General features: G+C 54.5%; 1 protein-coding gene across 8 annotated transcripts in view; it reads left to right on the top strand.

Annotated features, from left to right (window-relative positions):
* COL11A2 (collagen type XI alpha 2 chain) overlaps positions 1 to 22,962 on the top strand; it is an 82,541-nt gene that overhangs the window by 15,776 nt on the left and 43,803 nt on the right. For 3 of the 8 annotated variants that reach the window (XM_054047074.1, XM_054047080.1, XM_054047082.1), the window contains 13 exons: positions 2,014 to 2,118; positions 3,215 to 3,535; positions 5,726 to 5,911; positions 7,841 to 7,900; positions 10,013 to 10,054; positions 10,170 to 10,232; positions 10,705 to 10,779; positions 12,313 to 12,399; positions 13,429 to 13,485; positions 13,883 to 13,936; positions 14,846 to 14,899; positions 14,995 to 15,048; positions 15,722 to 15,775. In XM_054047074.1, the coding sequence (XP_053903049.1) occupies positions 2,014 to 2,118; positions 3,215 to 3,535; positions 5,726 to 5,911; positions 7,841 to 7,900; positions 10,013 to 10,054; positions 10,170 to 10,232; positions 10,705 to 10,779; positions 12,313 to 12,399; positions 13,429 to 13,485; positions 13,883 to 13,936; positions 14,846 to 14,899; positions 14,995 to 15,048; positions 15,722 to 15,775 (1,212 nt within the window). Of the gene's footprint in view, positions 1 to 2,013; positions 2,119 to 3,214; positions 3,536 to 5,071; positions 5,225 to 5,725; positions 5,912 to 7,840; positions 7,901 to 10,012; positions 10,055 to 10,169; positions 10,233 to 10,704; positions 10,780 to 12,312; positions 12,400 to 13,428; positions 13,486 to 13,882; positions 13,937 to 14,845; positions 14,900 to 14,994; positions 15,049 to 15,721; positions 15,776 to 22,962 lie in introns of all 8 variants that reach the window. The other 5 variants (XM_054047076.1, XM_054047075.1, XM_054047078.1 and 2 more) reach the window with 5 other exon arrangements.

The raw sequence follows: 22,962 nt of genomic DNA, 5'->3' as shown, positions 1-22,962 counted from the left end.
CCGCGTAGGAGCCGGAGGGGGGACATGCCGCTGCTTCCGGGAGCTGCTTGAGGTAAGCACCGCCTGGGGCCTCCACCCCTGACCCCCTCCCCAGCACCCCAACCCCCTGCCCCAGCCCTGATCCCCCTTCCGCCCTCCAAACCCCTCAGTCCCAGCCCGGAGCACCCTCCTGCACCCCAAACCCCTTATACCTGGCCCCACCCCCAGCCGGAGCCCTCAACCCCTCTCCCATCCCAACCCCCTGTTTCAGCCCAGAGCCCTGTCCCGCACCATGAACGCCTCATCCCTCACCCCACCCCAGAACCCACACCCCCAGCCGGAGCCCTCACCCCCTCCCACACCCCAACCCCTTGAGCCGGCCCGGTGAAAATGAGTGAGTGAGTGAGGGTGGGAAGAGTGGGTGACAGAGGGAGGGGGGATGGAGTGAGCGGTGGTCGGGGCCTCAGAGAAGGGGCAGGGGGCGGGGTAAGGGTGTTCGGTTTTGTGCGAGTAGAAAGTTGGCAAGCCAAGGGGGGATACGGGGCTGGTTGGGCCTGTGGGGCTGATGTGTGGGGGATATGGGACTGGTCGAGCCCATGGGACTGTCTGGGGGGCATTACGGGGCTGGTTGGGCGTGTGGGGCTGATCTAGGGGGGATGCGGGGCTGGTTGGGCGTGTGGGGCTGATCTGGGGGGGATACGGGGCTGCTGGTCCTTCGCTGACGTTTTCAGGTGCAAAAGGAAAAAAACCTGAAACCCCCCGAGGAGACACTGCCAGGTTCATCTCAGCCCCCCACCCCCTACCTGCTCCTTAGACCCCACCCACCCACTGGGACCCTGCACTTACCCCCTAGGGAAACACTGCCAGCTTCATCTCGGGGCCCCAGACCTCCCACCTGCCCCTCATAACTCTCCCCCATATGGGGCCACCCGCCCTCGTATTCCCAGCATGCCCTGCTCCTTCTCGGGTCAATCCGCCCTCGTATCCCAGCATGCCCTGCTCCTTCTGGAGGCCACCCGCCCTCGTATTCCCAGCATGCCTTGCTCCTTCTCGGGTCAATCCGCCCTCATATTCCCAGCATGCCCTGCTCCTTCTCGGGTCAATCCGCCCTCGTATTCCCAGCATGCCCTGCTCCTTCTCGGGTCAATCCGCCCTCGTATCCCAGCATGCCCTGCTCCTTCTCAGGGCAACCGGCCCTCGTATCCCAGCATGCCCTGCTCCTTCTCGGGACAACCGTCCCTCGTATTCCCAGCATGCCCTGCTCCTTCTCAGGGCAACCGGCCCTTGTATTCCAGCATGCCCTGCTCCTTCTCAGGGCAACCGGCCCTCGTATTCCCAGCATGCCCTGCTCCTTCTCAGGGCAACCGGCCCTCGTATTCCCAGCATGCCCTGCTCCTTCTCGGGTCAATCCGCCCTCGTATTCCCAGCATGCCCTGCTCCTTCTCGGGTCAATCCGCCCTCGTATTCCCAGCATGCCCTGCTCCTTCTCAGGACAACCCGCCCTCATATTCCCAGCATGCCCTGCTCTTTCTCGGGACAATCTGCCCTCCTATCCCAGCATGCCCTGCTCCTTCTCGGGGCCACCCGCCCTCGTATTCCCAGCATGCCCTGCTCCTTCTCAAGGCCACCCGCTCTCGTATTCCCAGCATGCCCTGCTCTTTCTCGGGGCCACCCGCCCTCGTATTCCCAGCATGCCCTGCTCCTTCTCGGGGCCACCCGCCCTCGTATTCCCAGCATGCCCTGCTCCTTCTCAGGGCGGGCTGCTCTGGCTCGTGGTGGGGTGGGGGGTGAACCCCAGAACTGGAGGTTTAAAGGCAGTTCTGCCTCTCCCCACTGCATCCCTGCCCTGAGTGGGGGAGCTGAGAGTCAGGCCCAGGGAGGGGGAGCGGGGCCGGAAAGAATTGGGGCAGGGGGAGCAGACCCCCACACCCTGGTCCAGCCCCTGACCCTCCCCCCACTGTGGGTTTCTGTTATGATTGTTTTGTTCTCCTCCTTTTCCCCCTTCCACCATCCCCCACCCTCCCCGGTGCCCAGTACTTTGATGAGGAGATGGAGTACTATGAGTACCCCGACTCTTACGGGAATAAAGAGGATGGGAACGCGCCCCTCCCCACGCCTTTGGGGGGCAAAGTGGAGCAGGTAACCAGGGGGGGCAGGCTCTGCTCCCCCCCACCAACATCTGTCTGTCTGTCCCAGCTCCCGTTGTGTCTGAGTCTCATCCGCTCATGCCAGTGTCGTCCGTCGGTCCATCCATCCATCCATCCATCACTGCTTCATTTCACCCCCTGAGCAGGAGCGCGGGTGGCACGGGTTGGGGGGGCAGGGAATGGGGATACTAGTGGGGGGCAAGCCATGCCCCTCACACATTATAACCTGCTGGTGGGGCCTCCTGGTGGGGGGCAGAGGGGAGGAAATCCATACACATGGGGATCCCAAGGACAATGAGGGCTCTGGGGTGACCCCCGGAGATTTGGGGTGCTCTGTAAGTATCCAGGTCCCCGGGGCAGAGGGGATCTGGGGTGACCCACGGAGATTCGGGGTGCTCTGTAAGTATGCAGGTCCCCATGGGCAGAGGGGGTCTGGGGTGACCCCTAGAGATTCAGGGTGCTCTGTATGTATCCAGGTCCTTGGGGCAGAGGGGGTCTGGAGTGACCCCTGGAGATTTGGGGTCCTCTGTATGTATGCAGGTCCCCATGGGCAGAGGGGATCTGGGGTGACCCCTGGAGATCTGGGGAGCTCTGTATGTATCCAGGTCCCCAGGGTGGATGGGATCTGGGGAAACCCCTAGAGATTTGGGGTGCTCTGTATGTATCCAGGTCCCCATGGGCAGAGGGGGTCTGGGGTGACCCCTGGATATTTGGGGTGCTCTGTATGTATGCAGGTCCCCAGGGGAAGAGGGGGTCTGAGGTGACCCCTGGAGATTTGGGGTGCTCTGTATGTATGCAGGTCTCCAGGATGGAGAGGGTCCGGGGTGACCCCTGGAGATTCGGGGTGCTCTGAATGTAACAAGCTCCCAGGGACAGAGGGGGTTTGGGGTGACCCCGAGGGATGTGGGGTGCTCCGTACACCAGGGAGTCCTCGCAGCAGTCCCTGCACCCCTGCTCCCCGTGAACTCATGCCGTCTGTGTTGTGTTTTCTTTCTGTGCCCGGCTCCCGGTCTGTGTGTGTGTCGCTGCCATCTTCATTCTCACCCTCATCACCTCCATCCTCTTCCTCCTCGCCGTCGCGGCACCAGAAACCCGCCGGGCCGGGCCGCAAGGCGCCCGCCAAGCCGGCGCCCAAGCAGCAGAAACGGCAGCAGCTGATGAGCACGGCCCCAGCCTACGGCAAAGCCCCCGGCGGCGGGAAATCCCCCGGCAACGCCAAGTCCCCCGGCAACGGCAAATCCCCCGGCAACGCAAAGTCCCCTGGCAACAGCAAATCCCCTGGCAACGCCAAGATGGCAGCTGGGGGGAAACACCTGGCCGTGAAAAATGCCCTGGGCAAGGCCCAGACGGGGGGCAAGGCCTACGCTGGCGCTGGCGCACCCAGGAAACACGGCAACGGCTACCAGCAGGTAGAGCAAGAGCGAGGCATCCAGATCGGTGCTGGGCACCCCCCTGAGGGGGCAGCACGATCTGAGATCTATGGGGGGGAGCATGCTCCCCCCCACCCCATCCCCTCCCCCCCCAATCTGTGCATCTCGCTCGTGTCTGTTTGTCTGTCTGTGATGGGGCCATTCGGGAAACGCCTTGGCAACATAAATAAACCAGCAGATGGGGAATGTGGGGAAGGCCCCAAATCCCATTCCCTGCCCCCCGAGCCAGCCAGTCCCTGCCCTGGGGCCAGATTGGAGCCGGCGCCCCCTAGAGAGGAAAGGTCCTGTGTCCCATTCCCTGCCCCCCTGAGCCAGCCAGTCCCTGCCCTGGGGCTGGATGGGAGGGAGTGCCCCCTAGACGGGAAAGGTCCCATGTCCCACTTCCTTTACATTTTCTCTGTGTGTTTATTTATTTTGCACCTTCTTTCCTGTGAATGGACACCCCAAGTCCCGCTTGAGTGACAAGGGGTAGTCGCTCCCTGGCAGGGGGCGCTGCAGGGGGGCGCGATTCCATCAGCGATCGGTTTGTCTCTATGTGTCCGGGAAAACGATCCGGGATGAATCCAGTTCCGCTGTCCCTGCCCCTTCCCCAGGGCAGGGGGGAGAACAAGAATAACCTACTAATACTTCTGTCCTCTTTCTCTCTCTCCTCTAATCCATCTATCCCTTTGCATATCTGTCAAACCATCCTCATGCCTGTATCTCCATCCATCTCCATGCACTTCCGTTCGTCCACTGCATCCATCCATCCCTGGGCATATCTGCCTGTCTGTCCATCTGTCTATCCATCCCTGTGCATAATCTGTCTGTTTGTCCATCTGTCTATCCATCCCTATGCATGTTTATCCATCCATTGCATCCATCTGTCCATCTGTCCTCATGCAAATCCATCCATCCATCCATCCATCCACATGCAAATCCATCCATCCATCCATCCACATGCACATCCATCCATCCATCTGTCCTCATGCATATCCATCCATCCATCCATCCATCCATCCACATGCATATCCATTCATCCATCTGTCCTCATGCATATCCATCCATCCATCCATCCATCCATCCACATGCATATCCATCCATCCATCCATCCATCCACATGCATATCCATCCATCCATCCATCCATCTGTCCTCATGCATATCCATTCATCCATCCATCTGTCCTCATGCATATCCATCCTTCTATCCATCCATCCACTGCACCCATCCATCCCTGTGCATATCTGCCTGTCTGTCCATCTGTCTATCCATCCCTATGCATATCTGCCTGTCTGTCCATCTGTCTATCCATCCCTATGTATGTTCATCCATCCATCCACATGCATATCCATCCATCCATCCATCCATCCATCCATCCATCCATCCATCCATCCACATGCATATCCATCTATCCATCCATCCATCTGCATATCCATCCATCCATCTTTCTTCCCCTGCCCCCATGACTGCTGTTCCAACCCTGTTCCCCCCTGGCCCTGGTGACTGCTGAACCCCCCCCCCCACCCCCGGCCCAGGATGTGGGGCTGTCCCCTACAGAGGAGCCCTGGGGGGCTGGCGAGTACCTGGATTATACCCTACCCCCTGACCAGGACCCTGATGGTGACTACTGGGAGGAGACAACGGGGCTGGAGGTGACTCCCCACTCCCCCTGGGAGCCCTGGGCTGAGGTAACCGCCCTGGGGTTGGACTGAGGGGTGGCTAAGGGGCTGGATGGGAAGGAGCAGGGGGCTGAGCTGGCTCCAGGGCGAGGTTTAGCTCCCCCCTAGTTCCCACAGCCCCACTGTCTGTCTCAGTGGGGTGGGGCCTTAAAGCCTCCCCATGCAATTCAGGGCTGGTCCCCCGAGAGCTGCCTCTGTGCTGATCCCACGATGGGAGAGATGGAGACCCTGGGGGAGAGGCTCCAGGGGGCAGAGATAGGGGTCTGTGGGGAAAGGACTGAGGATTTGGGACTGGGGGTCAGGACTCCTGGGTTCTATCTCCAGCTCTGGGCGGAGAATGGGATCTAACGGGTTAGAGCTGGGAGAGAGGGGGCTGGGAGTCAAGGAGGTCTGGGGGATCCAGTTTCGGCACATCTCCTTGAGCCTGTCTCCCAGTAGGCGCCGTGCTGGGCATTAATGCGTTGCTGGGTTTCTTCTCATTCTCCCCTTCTCCCCCATCCCGTGGGGCAGGAGGCTCCCAGCCCGCCCCCTGCCGCTCCGGGTGAGGACGAGGTGCTTGTGGAGGAGTACGTGACGGGGGAGGACACAGCTGTGACGGGGCAGGAGTACGAGTATGTCTATAAGGACTTTCCCGAGGGAGCCGAGCCATCAGAGCTGGGGCCCGTGCTCTCCGCAGAGACCCCCCAGAACGGAGGCGTAAGTGGGGCACGGGGGATGTGTCCTCGGGCCCTTCCTCCTGCTGGCCTCTCTTGGATGGTCTTTCGGCGGTCGCTTCCTGTTTGTTGTGGTGTCACTTCCTGTTTGTGGTCTTTTGTTGGCGGCATTTCCTATTGTGGTGTCACTTCCTGTTTGTGGTCCTTTGTTGGCGGCATTTCCTATTGTGGTGTCACTTCCTGTTTGTGGTCCTGTGTTGGTGTCTCATGGTGTCACTTCCTGTTTGTTGAGATGTCACTTCCCATTCATGGCTCTGTGTTGTTATCGTTGTGGTGTCACTTCCTGTTTGTGGCCATTTGTTGGTGTGTCCTGGCATCACTTCCTGTTTGCCGTGGTATTGCTTTCTGATGTGTTAATTCCTGTTTGTTGATGTGTCACTTCCTGCTTTTCATGGTGTCATTGCTGTTTGCCATGTTGGCACTTCCTGTGTGGTGTCACTTCCTTGTTTGTGGCATCCCTGCCTCCTTGTCAGCATTTACTGTTGTGTCATGGTCATTTCCTGCTTGGCATCCTAGGGGTCATGGCTGTCCAGTGTGGCATCACTTCCTGTTCACTGCCTTCACTTCCTGTCCAGTGTGGTGGTCGCTTCCTGTCTTTAGCAGTCCTTCCCTGCACCTCACTGATCATTGTGTCACTTTCCCTCCGCCGTTCCATTTCCTGTGATGCGCTTCCTCTCTTGTGAGGTCACTTCTTGCTCGGAGTGACATCAGCACCCTCTCCCACACCTCGTATGTTCAGAGATGGGCATGTCATGCCCCGATGGCATCACACCGGATGTTGTAACCTTGACATCCTCTGCCTTGGCAATGCCCCTAACCCGCCAGGGCATCCCCACTCTGTGATGTCATCTTACGCCCTGTGATGTCATCCCCATGTACAGCCATCTCTGTTATTCACCCACCTCCCCGAGTATTGTCAGCGCTGGTGTCAATTACCGATTTGGGGGGATAGCCCCCCAAAGGGGTGCGGTAATTCCCTTCCCCCCACGCTGCCATCTCAATGGGGCTGGGGATTTAGGGCCAGGGGCATCTCCAGATGTGGGCCTTTAAATCTCTCCTCCCCATGACCCCCTCTCCTGGGGTGTGTTTCACCTGGTGATGTAACCTGTCCTCCGTTTCCGTTCAGAGCCGCTGTGGGTCGCGATGCATTGATTAGCTCAGAGCTATCAAAGCATCCTAACTCAACAGGCCCAGAGGCTCCAAGGGGGCTGTTAGGGGTGAGGATGGGCTCCAATGAGAAACGGCAGCCGTGTCTGCCTAGGTCCCAGGAGGGTAATTGAAGGGTTGGGACAAAATCCTGGGGCCTTACACAGAACCTGCCCCAGGTTTACTCTAGCTTTACTCAGACTTTACTCCACATTTACACAGACTCTGCTCCACGGAAATGCAGACCTTACTCCAGTTTCACTCAGACTTTACTCCACATTTACATAGACCCTGATTTGCATTTTCTTCACCTTTACTCCACTTTTATTCAGACCCTGCTCCATTTAAATGCAGATTTTTGCTCCATGTGTACTCCATTTTTACTCAGACTTTACTCCACATTTACACAGATCCTGCTCCGTTTTCAGAGCTTTCTCCAGTTTTACTCAAACTTTAGTCCTATTTTACTCCAAATTTAGTGAGATGAGCTCCACTTTTATTTGCACCTCGCTTGGACCCTGCTCCATTTTCACTGAGCCCTTGCACCAGTTTTGACTCAGACTTTACTCCACTTTTCCTCAGACCATGGGGGATAGGGAGCCTCCGTTAACAGAGCCCGGGGTGGTGCGGCTGAGTGGTGCTGGATGAGCCCTGCCTCCTGGTGTGGGAGCTGGGATTTGCAGGGCTGGGAGGGTGCCAGAGTGGGGCCTCGGGTGCGTTATATTGACCGGGCCCCTCTTTGCGGTTATATGTGTGTTACCCTCAGGCTGTGCGCGGAGTCAGAGGCTACAAAGGAGAGAAGGGAGAGCCGGCCGTCATGGAACCGGTAGGTCCCTGCGTCGATGGGTTGGGGGAGACCAATTGCTCCCACCAGCCCCTCCATTGTTCGTGCCTGTATGTTGCCCATCTCTGTATAGTCCAGGCCCTGGGGTGCCCCACCCCATGCAGCCCCCCAATGCACCCTGTGGCAGGAGCAGGATATCCTGCTGTGCATGGGACAGAGCCCCCCCAGCGCCTCCTGTCCTATCTCAGCCCCTGCCCTATTCAGGGATCAGTGCGCCCTGCATGCCCCGTCACAGGTCACCTGGGCCTGGAGCCCCCCCGGGGTTGTGTGTGTGCGATGGACGTAGTGATCTGTAGTTTGATGATAGGCACAGACGAGTGTATGTATGCAGGGGGGCAGGGTGCGCATGGCAGGATGGGACATGTGTGCATGTCTGCACGCACCTGTGTGAACAAGCATATATGTATTGTCACACCTTAAGCGTGAAAAATCATGTGTGTGCACATATGTTGCATGTGCCTCTGAGTGTGTGCATGAGTTTGCACAGGCCCCTGCATGCAGATTCACATTTGCATCTGTCTGTCAGTGCTTGCACCTGTTCCTGTGCACAATTGTGTATGCGTGTGCAAATGTGTATTTGCGAGTGCCTGTGTTTGCACATCTAGTTTGCATGTAGGTGTTAGTTCCCATGCGTGTGCATCTGTTACGCACCATGGCGTGTGTGTGTGTGTATTTGCACACCCTGGTGCATGCATGCCACTTGTGACAATGCGGTTCTGGCGGAACCCAACTGAGAGTGCCAACTCAGGCCAAATTGCTCAAATAGGGCCGTTACAGCCCAAAGCTGGGGTTTTTTCCACCTCTAAGGCAAACCAAACCAGCCAGACTAGGAGGACTTCGGTCTCACCCCCTGGCTAACCGCAAGTCTCACAAGCAATCTCCTTAGACTCCAGTTTCCCAGTATTACCACCAGTGCCACTCGTTATGGGGACAAATGGTTATGAAAACCAATACCCCAGTAAAAGAAAAAGGTTCTCCTGATCCCAAAGGACCAAGCCCCAGACCCAGGTCAATATACAAATCGGATCTTACCCACAAATCACGCTGTTGCCAATCCTTTAGAATCTAAAATCTAAAGGTTTATTCATAAAAGGAAAAAGATAGAGATGAGAGTTAGAATTGGTTAAATGGAATCAATTACATACAGTAATGGCAAAGTTCTTGGTTCAGGCTTGCAGCAGCGATGGAATAAACTGCAAGTTCAAATCAAGTCTCTGGAATACATCCCCCGCTGGGATGGGTCCTCAGTCCTTTGTTCAAAGCTTCAGCTTGTAGCAAAGTTCCTCCAGAGGTATGAAGCAGGATTGAAGACAAGATGGAGATGAGGCATCAGCCTTATATAGTCTTTTCCAGGTGTAAGAACACCTCTTTGTCCTTACTGTGGAAAATTACAGCAAAATGGAGTCTGGAGTCACATGGGCGAGTCCCTGCATACTTTGCTGAGTTACAAGGCGTATCTGCCTTCTCTCAATGGGTCCATTGTAGAGCTGATGGTCCTTAATGGGCCATCAAGCAGGCTAGGCAGAGCTAGCACCAGTTTGTCTGGGATGTCACCCAGCAGCATAGCATAAGTTTGCCATACAGACAGTATAGAGCCAATATTCCTAACTTCAACTACAAAACTGATACACACATATAGACAGCATAATCATAACCAGTAAACCATAACCTTGTCCTAGACACCCCATTTGACCCCCTTTACACAAGATCTGGGTGCCACTATAGGACCTTGGTTGCAACAATGATCTATATGGTCCCAGAGTATATCAATAACATCACACCACTGTATTTGCATGTTTGGGTTAGTATATGTCTGTGTGCGTGGGAGGGTGCACAGGCATGTGTGCACAGTCCATGGCCCTCTCTCCTGATGGGGGGAGTGGGCGAGGGGTGTGGATGAGCCAGGAGATCCTCCCCCTTTTCAAACTCACCTGGGCAGTCCTCAGTCTCTCTAGGGCACCTCATGGCCGGGACCGTGTCTGCCCAAGGCCTCCTCAGCTGGGGGCTCTATTTCCCCCCCCCCGGCCCGCTGTGCCCTCGCCCCACCCGGGCCTGTCGCTGGCGTAACCCTGTTCTCTGCCTCTTGTTCTGCAGGGAATGCTGGTGGAGGGCCCCCCCGGCCCTGAGGGACCTGCGGTAAGAGCCTGTCTGTCTGTCTGTCCGGGGAGTTCTGGGGGATGCTCTGGGGCCGGGGGCAGATCCCCCTGCTGGTGCATTAACCTCACTGTCCGTCTCTCATGTGTTTCCTCAGGGCATATCGGGGCCGCCGGGCACACAGGGCCCCCCGGGACCCACAGGAGATCCTGGCGAGAGGGTGAGTGCGAGCTGGAACCTGGCCCCATGGCAGGGGTTGTGGGTCCAGCATCAGCTCTGGGGGAGACCGTGGCCCGCCTTCCAAGAGAGGAGTGAGTAGGTGTTTTCACGGGGAGACGCAAGTGTGCGCTGGGGTGGGATGTCATTGTGCCCCCTTGGCTGGGGAAGGCGCTGTGCGTGTGAGTGCCTGGGAGTGTGCATGCGTTAGCGTGTGTGATTGTGCACGTGTGTGCATACGCAGCGCCGATGGCCTGGGGTGTTTGGGGATAGACCAGAGATCCTGGCAAGGGTCAGTGTGTGTCAGGGTGCTGGGAGAATATGAGACTGGCACTGTGTGGGGGGAGATCGGCGCATCGCTGGGGGAGCTGTGGGTGCTGAGAAGGGCAGGGGCAGCAGCAGCACTGTCTGAGGGGACGATCGGAACCCCCCCCCCCAAATGCAATAACCTCCCGCTCTGCCTCTCTCTCCAACAGGGTCCTCCTGGCCGTTCAGGTCTCCCTGGATCGGATGGGATGCCTGGACCTCCTGGCACGTCTCTCATGCTCCCTGTGAGTAAGGAGGTGTTTGATGGATAATGATGGGGCTGCTGCAGTCTGGAATGGAATGGGCTAACATAGGCTGATTAGGGTCTAGAACAGCAGGGGAAGGTGCTGATAGGGTAACCTAGAACTGGGGTGGCTCTGTGGGATCTAGAATAAAACTAGAAGAAATACTTGTGGGAGCTGGACCAAGGAAGTGTATGGAAGGTGGGGGCTCTCAGGTCTAGAATAAAACCAGGGGAATTAATTGTGTGATCTAGAACCAGAAAGGATAATGTGGGTTTGTGGGTCTTGAATAAATCAGGGAAGACTCTCATTGTGTTACCTAGAACTAGGGATAATATGATGTGTCTGTGGAAGTCTAGGGCAGGCATGGGGATTCAGCTAGCAGTATCCAGAACTAGTAGGTGATACAATGGGTCTGTGGGGCTCAAGAACTCAGATACCTAATTCCGTAGACTATACAGTGGGCCTGCAGGGTCTAGAGTAAAACAAGAGGAGCTCTGATAGTATGGCCTAGAACCAGAGAGGATAGATGGACCTGTAGGGATCTAAAAGGGACGAGAGAACAGAGATGGTGTTACCTAGAACTGGGGAGGATACAGTGGGTCAGCTGGAGTCTAAAACAAAAAGGGGAACTCTAGTACTGTGATCTAGAACTGAAGATTGTAGAGTGGATCTGTGAGGATCTAAGATATGGGAGAGAGGAGGCTGACTCGCTTAGCTAGTCCTGGTTAGTATGTAGTGGGGCTATTTGAATGTAGAACCCAGAGAGTAACTCCTAAAACAGAGGTATGTCAGAGCATAAATCTGTAACAGATGAGATGGATTCTACAAATATTACCTAAAACCAGAGAAGATGTCTAGGTCTAGATCAGAAGAAAAACCTGTGATCTAGAACTGGAGATTGCACAGTGGATGGGGCTGTGTGGAATCTAGAACAGGACAGGAGGACTCTGGTGCTGTTTTCTAGAAATGTAGATAATATAATAGGGATTTGGGAATTTAGGATAGAAGGGAGAGCTCTCGTAGCGTGATCTAGAACTGGAGAGTACAGTGAGTTGAGAACTGAAAGGCTAGTGCTAATAGCATTATCTAGAACCAAAGATGATGCAGGGAGTCTATGGGAGTCTAGAACAGAAGGGTGAATCCTGATAGCATTACCTGAAACTAGCAAGGATATACAGTGAGCTTATGTGAGTATGGAACAGAAATGGGCACTCTAGTAGTATTACCTAGAACCATAGAGCATGCAGTGGATATGTGTGAGTCTAGACGAGAATACCAAGAATGCAGCCTGGAATTGGATAGGTTGCAGTAAATCTCTGGGAGTCTAGAACAGGCCAGGGGAGCTCTGGCAATGTGATCTGCCCCCCCCCGCCCCGTCGTGAAGTGTGAAGGACAGAGCCTGCCTTGGGATCTAGAGCTCTAGGAAGGGCTCCGGGCATGTCTCCCAGGAGCCCAGTTCTGGGATGGCGGCGTGAGTTCTGGGATGGCGGCAGTGTGATTTTCACAGCTGAAGGTTTGTCATTCATCCCCTAGTTCCGGTTTGGGAGCAGTGGTGGAGACAAGGGGCCTGCGGTGTCAGCACAAGAGGCACAAGCGCAGGCCATCTTACAGCAAGCCCGGGTAAGTCCAGATGGAGACAGGGCAGGGAGAGTTGGGATGGGTCAGGGTAGGGGGTCCAAGGAGCCTGGAAAAGATCCTGCCTTATTTTCTTCCCTGGAGCCCTGATAAATTTGGTAATCGAGAACCCAGATACCAATGGGTTGTCACCTTTCTAGAGCCTCAGTGGGATCACAATTTATTACCTTTCTAGAACCAGGTTAAGGGTCACTCTTTTATTGTTCTTTAAGATTCCATACCAAATAGTGGTCAGTGCCCTTCCAGAGCTTCCCCAAGGTCACAATTTACTGCCACTCTAGAACGGCAGGATAATGGTTTGTCACCTTTCTAGAATCTCAGCAGATCCGTTTCTTATCCTTCTAGGTTCATTTATAACCTTATGGTTAAGTAGCTCTTCAACAACATCTCAGTGTACTGCCCTTCTAGAACCAGGACGAGATTACAATCGACTGCTCTCCTGGAACCACAGGGGTTACAATCTATGCCCACCTAGAACCCTTACAAGTGTCACAAAACATTTTACTGCATTTCTAGAACCCCAAGACTATCATGGATCATTGCCTTAAGACTGTGATTTGATTTATCTTCCCTTCAAACCTCAAACCTTATTAACCCTCCCGAGTGCGGAGCAAATCACAGTTTCCCCTGTTCTAGAACTCCAACGAGGCCCCAACTTGTCACCCCTCTAGAACCCTAATTCTAGGACCATGCTTGTCCCCTTCTAGAACCCTGCTGACATCACAATGTGCTTTTTCCTAAAACCCCAGTAAGTCTGTAGCTTCATTTCTAGAACACCGAGTGTCGCTGTTTTCCCTCCAGTCTATCAATGCTGATAAATTCATGTTTTATTCCCCTCTTAGATCCCCAACTGGGACCCCGTTCTTACCCCCCAAACCCCAGTAATTTTCTGGATCCCCATGTTTCCTGTTCAGCCCTGTTCTGGTCCCAGCCCTTATTCCCTGCTTTGTTCTGTGTTTGGCTGGGATCCTGGCTTGCTGCAGTCTAATTCTCCTTCTCCTCTCTCCCCCCCAGATGGCCCTGCGTGGCCCCCCAGGACCCATGGGATACACCGGCCGGCCTGGGCCCCTGGTAGGTACCTGCTCTGGGCTGGGGTTGGGAGGAGGCATCCCTTGATGGCTGGTGCTTTGGGGATGTGGGAGTGGGTGTCAGGGCTTAGGGGGACATGTCGGCTTGTCCCTGGGGTAGGACATGGAGTGCTGGAGTCACTAGGGCTTCATGTCCTTGTGTTTCCCATGCTCTGGGCGTGTGGGGCTGGTGTCACTGGAATGTCACGTCCCCAGGTTCTGTGGGTCCCAGCATCCTGGGGTGTGGGGCAGGGGGTAGGCCAGGGGGCTGGTGTCACTGGAATTTCACGTCCCCGGGTTCTGTGGGTCCCAGCACCCTGGGGAGATTGTGGGGAGGGTTGTGGCCCTGAGCCCATGTGCTGCCCCCATGTAACCCCCTCTGCTCTGCTGTCTCATTCCAGGGGCAGCCAGGGGGCTCCGGGCTGAAGGGGGAAGCTGGAGACTTCGGACCCCAGGTAACAGGCTTGGCCTTGGCAGGAGATCGGGGGGTTGGAGCCCAGCACGACCCCGACTCTGACCCCTGGCTCCTGCCCTGACCTCTTGCTCCAACCCATGGACATGACCCCTGTCACTGACCTCTGACCGCTTCACTCTAATCTCAGGAACCTGACCCCAGTCGCTGACTTCTGACCCCTTCACCCTGACCTCTCTCTCCAGCCCATGACCCTGGTCTCTGAACCTGGCTCCCAATCATTGGCCCCTGACCAGGGTGAATGACCCGTGACCCCCACCTCTGGTCTGTGACCCTAACTCACGATTAGTGGCCCCTGACCGTGATGTCTAACCCTTGACGCTGGCAAGTGACCTCTGACCCCTGGTTCAACGCTGGATTTTTTCTGGGCTGTTTGGATCACAGGCTCCTGTGACTTATAACCCTGACCCAGAGCCGGGGTCGCTGCCGCCTGCCCCTCTGTTTACCCTTTGTTACCGCTCTCTGCCACCCCACCCCTCATTAACCCCTCAGACACTAGGAAAGAACCCCCCCGTCTGACCCCATGAGCCTCGTCCCACCCTGGAGCCTAACCCTGATCTGACCCCCCCAGAATCCCCATTAGCCCCTCGGACCCTGGAGAGCTCCCACCCCCATTTCTCCCTCTTGCGGGGGAGGGATAGCTCAGTGGTTTGAGCATTGGCCTGCTAAACCCAGGGTTGTGAGTTCAATCCTTGAGGGGGCCACTTAGGGATCTGGGGCAAAATCAGTACTTGGTCCTGCTAGTGAAGGCAGGGGGCTGGACTTGATGACCTTTCAAGGTCCCTTCCAGTTCTAGGAGATGGGATATCTCCATTTATTTATTTATTCTTTCCCCCCCATGCTGCTTGTGGGGGAAGCTCTGCTCACCCTTTCCCTCCCTCTCTCTCTGTAGGGACCCCGCGGGCCGCAGGGCCTGTCTGGCCCCCCGGGGAAGCCTGGAAGGAGGGTAAGTGTGTGGATCCTGACGGGGATACCCCAGGGTGGGGGCAGTTCAGTGCCCAGAGAGCCTCCTCTAACCCCATCTCTGTGTCTCTCTGGCAGGGTCGTGCTGGAGCCGATGGTGCTCGGGGGATGCCTGGGGAGCATGGCGTTAAGGTAACGGGTAATGGCTTCCGTGGACAAGGCACTGGGTGTGAGCTGGCCTCCTTGGGCTGGTGATCCACTAGGTCCCAGCACTGTAGATCCACAGATGATCCAGTAGGTCACTGCTCTGGTGACCCACTGGACTGTAGCAGTGTTGATCCAGTACATTGCATTGCTGGTAATCCACTAGGTCACTGCTCCTGCGAATCCACCAATAGTCCATGTGGTGAAGGCATTGAAGATCACTAGATCACCTGAGCTGGTTATCCACTGAGTGTGCATGAATCCAGGGGTAATCCACTCTTCTAGTAACTCACTCATTCAGCATGACGATCCATTAGCGATCTAGTCATTTGCTGTGTGAGTGATCCACTCAGTGTGTACATGAATCTCCTGGTGACGCACTGTCCTAGTAACCCACCCACGCAGCGTGGTGATCCTCGTGCACCAGAGATCCACTCTAGCACGTTGGAGACCCACTAACTCAACCAGCGACCCTCACGTTCCGTGTGGGAACATCACTGCTTCAGAACAGGGATCCCCGGGGGCCCACCCTCGTTCCCAGTGGGGATTTGCAGCCCATCTCCCGGGGATGGGGTGCCCTGGCTGGGAGGGGGTCCTGCAGGGGCGTCTTCCCAGCTGGGGCGTGCTGGCTCAGGGAGCTGTTCTGTGCTTCTCTCCGCAGGGCGACCGAGGCTTTGACGGGTTGCCGGGGCTGCCGGGGGACAAGGGGTACAGGGTGAGTCACGTTGGCCGGGCGCCTCGTGGTGGTGGTGGTGGGGGGGGACAGTCCTGGTGCACTGTTGGGATCTCCCTGAGAGATGGGGCCACCCCGCGGTCAGTTCTGGCCAGCCCATGTGTGCTGTGACAATGCGGTTCTGGCAGAACCCAACTGAGAGTGCCAACTCAGGACAAATTGCTTAAACAGGGCAGTTGCAGCCCACTGGCTAACCACAAGTCTCTCAAGCAATCTCCTTAGACACTCCAGTTTCCCAGTATAACCACCAGTGCCACTCATACGGGGACAAATGGTTATGAAAACCAGTACCCAAGTAACAGAAAAAGGTTCTCCTGATCCCAAAGGACCAAGCCCCAGACCCAGGTCAATATACAATTCAGATCTTACCCATAAATCACGCTGTTGCCAATCCTTTAGAATCTAAAATCTAAAGGTTTATTTATAAAAGGAAAAAGATAGAGATGAGAGTTAGAATTGGTTAAATGGAATCAATTACATACAGTAATGGCACAGTTCTTGGTTCAGGCTTGCAGCAGCGATGGAATAAACTGCAGGGTCAAATCAAATCTCTGGAATACATCCCCCGCTGGGATGGGTCCTCAGTCCTTTGTTCAGAGCTTCAGTTTGTAGCAAAGTTCCTCCAGAGGTAAGAAGCAGGATTGAAGACCAGATGGAGATGAGGCATCAGCCTTATATAGTCTTTCCCAGGTGTAAGAACACCTCTTTGTTCTTACTGTGGAAAATTACAGCAAGATGGAGTCTGGAGTTACATGGGCCAGTCCCTGCATACTTTGCTGAGTTACAAGGCGTATCTGCCTTCTCTCAATGGGTCCATTGTATAGCTGATGGTCCTTAATGGGCCATCAAGCAGGCTAGGCAGAGCTCATCTCAGCTTGTCTGGGATGTCACCCAGAAGCATAGCATAAGTTTGCCATACAGACAGTATAGAGCCAATATTCATAACTTCAACTACAACACTGATACACACATATAGACAGCATAATCATAACCAGTAAACCATAACCTTGTCCTAGACACCCCATTTGACCCCCTTTATACCAGATTTGGGTGCCACTACAGGACCTTGGTTACAACAATGATCTATACGGTCCCAGTTTATGTCAGTAACGTCACACCCCCAACGCAAAATTGATGCAGGAAGGGATGACACAAACATCCCTGACTGCATCCCAAGAGCTCCCCATCCTGGGTTCTGTCTCACTACAGCTAGTATTGGGTTAGAAGCCGTACCAGTGTATAACAGAAATGGTTTATCAAAATCATGTTCAACCACATGATTGAACCTCTTTACAAACTCAAGGTAAAACTTAGTTAGAACAATAGTGGATTGGATCTGCTCTGGCAGCATCGTTCCTGTATGTGCCATGTGATCTTGCCAAGAGCTAAAGAAAACCGCTACTTTATCCATACCAGCTCGGGCAAATGTTTGGAACCCAATTAACATCGAATAAATGCAGATATTAATGTTCTTCATAGTCCAGGAATCTTGGCATTTAGCCATGAAAGCAATATGGCAGTGTGCCTCAGTCTTCCTTTTCATACAGCACATTAGGTCTGGAATGTCTTTTCCCCTGTGAAAAGTTCCCATATTGTTTATAGGCATTACCTGTGAAACACCAGTGTAACAAGGCCTTTTAACATAACGTGTGTTCTCATGTATTCCTTTTAACACGTTCAAGGGATTCTCCAAAAGATTAGGCACATTGTACATTTTTACAGTTTGTGGCAATAGCAACACATTCATTACAAAATTTAACAATAACAACAAGTTCATTGCAAGTGTCCATCTACAATCATGTTTGTCATGCCACACCTTTGACTCAATACCATTGGAGTTTGGGCATTTTAGGGTTAACCTGTGGCTTCCCTTTGCAAAATTCAGTTTTCTCTTTCCTCCTTGTCCTGCAGAATCAAACCCTGATTTTTCTTGCTTAACAGAATTCACTGGCTGATGGGGTGGGCTCTCTGTGCTAACAGTTATTAGCAAGTCCTCCCTTTCCCAGCTAGGCAAGTAATTTGCACTACCCCAGACCAGAGCCAGTCCACCAGTTTTCATATTCGTACCTGCTATCATTTCCAAGGCTGGGCTCTGTCTTAAAGAGATACCCCACAAATCCAAAGAGTTTGCTGGTGAGAGTTTGCTTGCTCTCCCCCGCATCCTCAAGCATTTAGCCATAAAACTGCTCTGCCCTGACACATCAGTAACCAAATCTGTCCTCAAACCCTGAAGCACAAACTGCTCATTTAAAGAATCAGAAAGGAGACATTCCTGTTCCAACACCATTGTCTCCCCAACAAGTTGGCCCAACACAGCCACTTGGTTATAGGGCTGCCTCAATTCCTTAACAACTTTTACTTCCTCTGAGACCTTCTCAAAGCTACCCACACTGGATCTTTTAAAAGGACAGTCAGTGGATCCATTCACAACAGACAATTTTTGGCTGCTAGGAACTGAAACTTCCTTGATTAAATCACTCTCACACCCTTCAGTTGCAGGGAACTGCTTGCACCAATTACCATGAGGATTCCTTTCCCCTGGAGCTTTTCTAAGCAGCAATTCACCGCTCACAGAAATTCTGCCCTTACCCTCTTCACCTAGGGCTTGCTCTAAAGGAACACTTTCCTGAGCCACAACAGACTCTGTCTGGGTCTTACTTGCATTCAGGATCACCTTTGGCCCATCAGGCAGATCTCTACACAATTCCCTTTCAGGCAAACCCATAGACTTCCTAGATAAAAGGTTAGAAATATTTCCCTTCTCTTTGCCACACACCAGCTTAGGAATTTTTTCCTTTTTGCTACAAGTTGCTAAACTGTCCGTAGGTACCACAACCAAATTACCTTTCCGCTCTCCTTGTGCCCTGGCTAGGGTATCACCCTGATCAGACAGAGTTGTTACACCCTTCTCCAACCACACATGAGCACCAGGCAAAATACAAGCACCAGAATTGTCTGGTCTCTGGGATTTTGCTAAGACACTAACTGGATGCAACCTAGTTACGGTGCCATTCTCCCCAGCAGATGCAAACTTAGGACCATTCCCTTCCTGGGCTTTAGTTGAATCCAGAACCAACTCTGAGACAACTAAATTACTCTCAACCATCACAGGCCGAAAGGCACCTTCTGTCTGCTCCACAGACAAAAAAGAGTTGGAGACGCATTTTCCTTTACTAGACATACAGTTTGGGATTTCATTTCCCTTGTCCCAGCACACCGGGCTGTTCACAGACAACTGCTTGGAGACTGGGGTAGCTTCCTCCATAGGCAAGTCAATACCCCTGACAGACACAGGCACATTTCCTTCACTGTCACTATTCTTCGCACAGGAAACAGATAAGGTATAGGGACACTGATCTTCCACTCTCCTTGCCTTCCCAAACTGCTGACTAGATAAAGCCATCAGCTCACAAGACTGCCTAGGCTCATCCAAAATCTCCTTGTCCTCCTCTCCCTTCGCTTGATCTAATTCCAGATTTACTTCTGAGACATTAGATAGACATTCAGAAACTTCATTCACAGCTAAACAGCTACTTTCCAAAGACAAACTTTTGGAGAAGCCCTCCATAGGCACAACCTTAGGATCAATCCTCTCTTGTGCCTGGTTTGTATTAACTTGACTGACCATAGCTTTAATATCATTTCCAATCATAATATCCTGAGGGATTATGTCTTTTACTCCCACAACCATGGTGCCCTCCAATCCCTTCCATTTCAGGTGGATTTTAGCCAAAGGCACCCTGACAAAATACTTAGATAAGGCTACAACAGTTACATCTTCACCTGGCAAATAATCTTCCTTCCTGACAAGACTTGCTTTAACCAGAGTAATATCTGCTGCGGTGTCCCTCCATGCCATACACCTCACTCCATTCACTTCTGCACTGCTAATAAACTCTGCGTTATTTCCCCCATATTTAGCTTTAATGTGAGTTTTAAGATCAAATTCTTCAGAGACCACAGAAACAGCATTTGCACACAGGGCACCAATGCTGGGCTCTGTGTGGCTTGCCTGTGAGTTTACAACAACAGGGTTAGCATTGGCCGTGGCATTTGGGGTTGCTGGTTTTGGGCTGCCCTTCAGTGTCGGGCAGTCAGGTCTCATGTGGCCCAGCATACCACAGTGATAGCATGTAACCTGTTCCGTCCTGGGATGTGAGTTCCTACCCTCCGGGCCCCCTTGAACTCCTTTAGAAAAGTCAGGTTTATTTTTAAATCCTTCCCTCCTCTTGAACTGGGGAGAATGGTGATTACTTTTCCCCGGGGTTTTACACCCTGTCACGGAGTATTGGGGGACTCAGGGCCCTACACCCCCGGCTTCCTGCGATTCACCATGACTCTCAGCCAGCCAGTAAAGCAGAAGGTTTATTTGGATGACAGGAATACAGTCCAAGACAGGTCTTGCAGGCACAGACAACTGGGACCCCCTCAGTTTGGTCCATCTTGGGGTCCCAGCCCCCCTTGGGAGGTCAGAGCCATCTCTGCCCCCCAGCCATCTCTCCAGCCTCCTTCCCACACTCTGCCTTCAGCGACCCCTCCCACAGCCTTTGTTCAGTTTCCCGGGCTAAGGAGTCACCTGGCCTTCAACCCCTCCCTGGGTTCTCGTGTTACACACTTAGGTATGCGCCCTCGGGCTGTCTCCCATCCCCTAATGCAGACTATTCAGCCACACTTCCCTGTCAGCATTCACAGACCACAGTGAGAACAGGCCCAGTTCGTCACATCTCTCCCCCCTTCGAGACCGAACTGAGCAGGGTCACTTTAGCCAGTGACCCGGGGAAGTTCGAACCTACCCCCGTTCCCATGGATGCCCCCGCATCCCTCCAGTTCCTTGGTGGGAATTACACCAGGCCCCTTCAGTTTCACGCCCCCCCCTTAGGTCGGGGTGCTTGATGGCACTCGCAGTTCGCATGTGGGAAGGTTTATGCGGCCTGTGCCCTTTTCCCACCCCCATACCTCTGGGGTTCCAACTGGGCTGTGGTCTTCTCCCAGCGCTCCAGTCTGGAGGTCTGTGCTTTGGGCTCTCTTGGTTTAGAGCCGCCCTTTTAACCTTGGCCACCCTCTGGAAAGGATCCTTTATGCTGGGCAAGGGTCCTAAAGCTGTTTTCCCCTTGTCCCAGGCCTTCCTCCCCCTCTGACAGGGGTCACAGGATCCGCAGTACTGTCGGACAGTAACAAAGACCCCAGGCCAGTAAAAGCTCCGTAGCAGCCTCTGCTGGGTACGCCAGGTTCCCTGGTGCCCTGAGAGGGGAATATCATGGGCCCGGCACAGCAGCTGGCGGCGATACTTCTGGGGTACCACCAGCTGCCTCCTGATCCCCCCTGACTCCATTTCCCCTGGGGGAGCCCATTCTCGGTACAGGAACCCCTTCTCCCACAGGAACCTTTTCCGGCCACCTCGTCCCATGGTCTGTACCGCATTGAGGTCGGCTAGGTCCCTTATCTTCCGCAAGGAGGGGTCTCTCTGTAACTCGGCCTGGAACTCAGCAGCTGGGACAGGGATGGCCACCTGCTCTTCCTCGCCCGCTGGGCCTGAAGCTGCCGCCTCCCTGAGCCGTGTCCCTGGGCGTTCCCTCCCCACCAGGTTAGGGTCCTGCGCCTCAGGCAAGGCACCCCCCCCAAGGCCAGGGCGCAGTGCCCCTCGCCGGCTCTGACTGCGGGTCACAACCAGTGCCTTTTGGGGGTTGCTTGGCCAGTTCTCCAGGTCCCCCCCCATCAATACCTCAGTGGGCAAATACGGGTGTACCCCCACATCCTTGGGGCCCTCCTTGGCCCCCCACTTCAGGTGTACCCTTGCCACGGGTACTTTGACTGGTGTTCCGCCCACCCCCGTCAGGGTCAGGTAGGTGTTGGGCACCACCTGATCTGGGGCCACCACCTCGGGCCGGGCCAGCGTCACCTCTGCGCCCGTATCCCAGTATTCATTGACCTTCCTCCCATCCACCTCCAGGGGAACAAGGTACTCTCTCCGGAGGGACAGCCCCGCGCCTACCATATAAACCAAAAACCCTGAGTCTGGAGCATCCAGCCCCCTAGAGGAGCTGGCCTGGAGCTCTCCTCCCTCCTTAGCAGGTGGTACTCTGCCAGCCCCTCTTCCCTGGGAATGCTGCCTTTCGCCGGGCTGGGTCTCTACCCAGTTAACCCTCTGTGGGTTCGGTCTGCTCAGTCTGTCCCTGAGCCTAGGGCACTGGGCCCGTATGTGGCCCTTTTGGCCACAGTGGTAGCAGCCCATGTCCCATGGGTCCCCTTGAGTAGGTCGGATGGTCCTGATGCCGGATGCTCCCCTCTGATGGGTTTTTTCTGTATTTTCCCATGGGGAGGTCCCATGGTGACTCTCTCTCTGCGTTGTGGTGGGACTGTTCCTTTGGGGCTCCTCCCTGCCACCCCCTGACCGGCTCTTTACAAACTCATCAGCCAGCTGCCCGGCGTGTCGCGGGTTCTCTGGCTTTCTGTCCACCAACCACAGCCTCAGGTCGGATGGGCACCGGTCATACAGTTGCTCCAGTACCAGCAGTTTAATCAGGTCCTCCTTCGTCTGGGCCCCACCAGCCCACTTGCTGGCGTATCTCTCCATGCGGGCGGCTAGTTGCAGATATGAGATCTCAGGGGTTTTATCTTGACTCCGGAACCTTTCCCGGTACATCTCAGGAGTCAGCCCAAACTCTCGTAGCAGGGCCCTTTTGAATAGTTCGTAGTTCCCTTTCTCTGCCTCTCCCAGTTGGCGGTACAATGCCACGGATTTGGGGTCCAGTAAGGGGGTAAGGACCCGGAGTCTGTCCGCGGGGTCCACACGGTGCAGCTCGCAGGCCGTCTCAAAGGCCTCCAGGAAGTCATCCATGTCCTCCCCCTCCTTGTATGGGGCCATGATGCACTTATCAAAGCTCCGTGCAGTCCTGGGTCCCCCCTCACTCACCGCAGCCGGGGGTTCGCTGCCCTTCAATCTCGCCAGTTCCAGGTCATGCTGACGCTGTCTCATTCTCCTCCCGTTCACGCTGATGCTGTCTCTCTTTCTCCTCCCGTTCATGCTGACGCTGTCTCTCTTCACGCTGATGCTGTCTCTCTTTCTCCTCCCGTTCACGCTGATGCTGTCTCTCTTTCTCCTCCCGTTCATGCTGACGCTGTCTCTCTTCATGCTGTCTCTGTTGTTCACGATCCTCCAGCTCTCTCAG

The sequence above is a fragment of the Malaclemys terrapin genome, chromosome 13 (assembly GCF_027887155.1).
Source record: "Malaclemys terrapin pileata isolate rMalTer1 chromosome 13, rMalTer1.hap1, whole genome shotgun sequence".
NCBI lineage: Eukaryota > Metazoa > Chordata > Testudines > Emydidae > Malaclemys > Malaclemys terrapin.
Note: the sequence above shows the minus strand (reverse complement) of the source record. Positions and strands in the feature narration are given on the sequence as shown.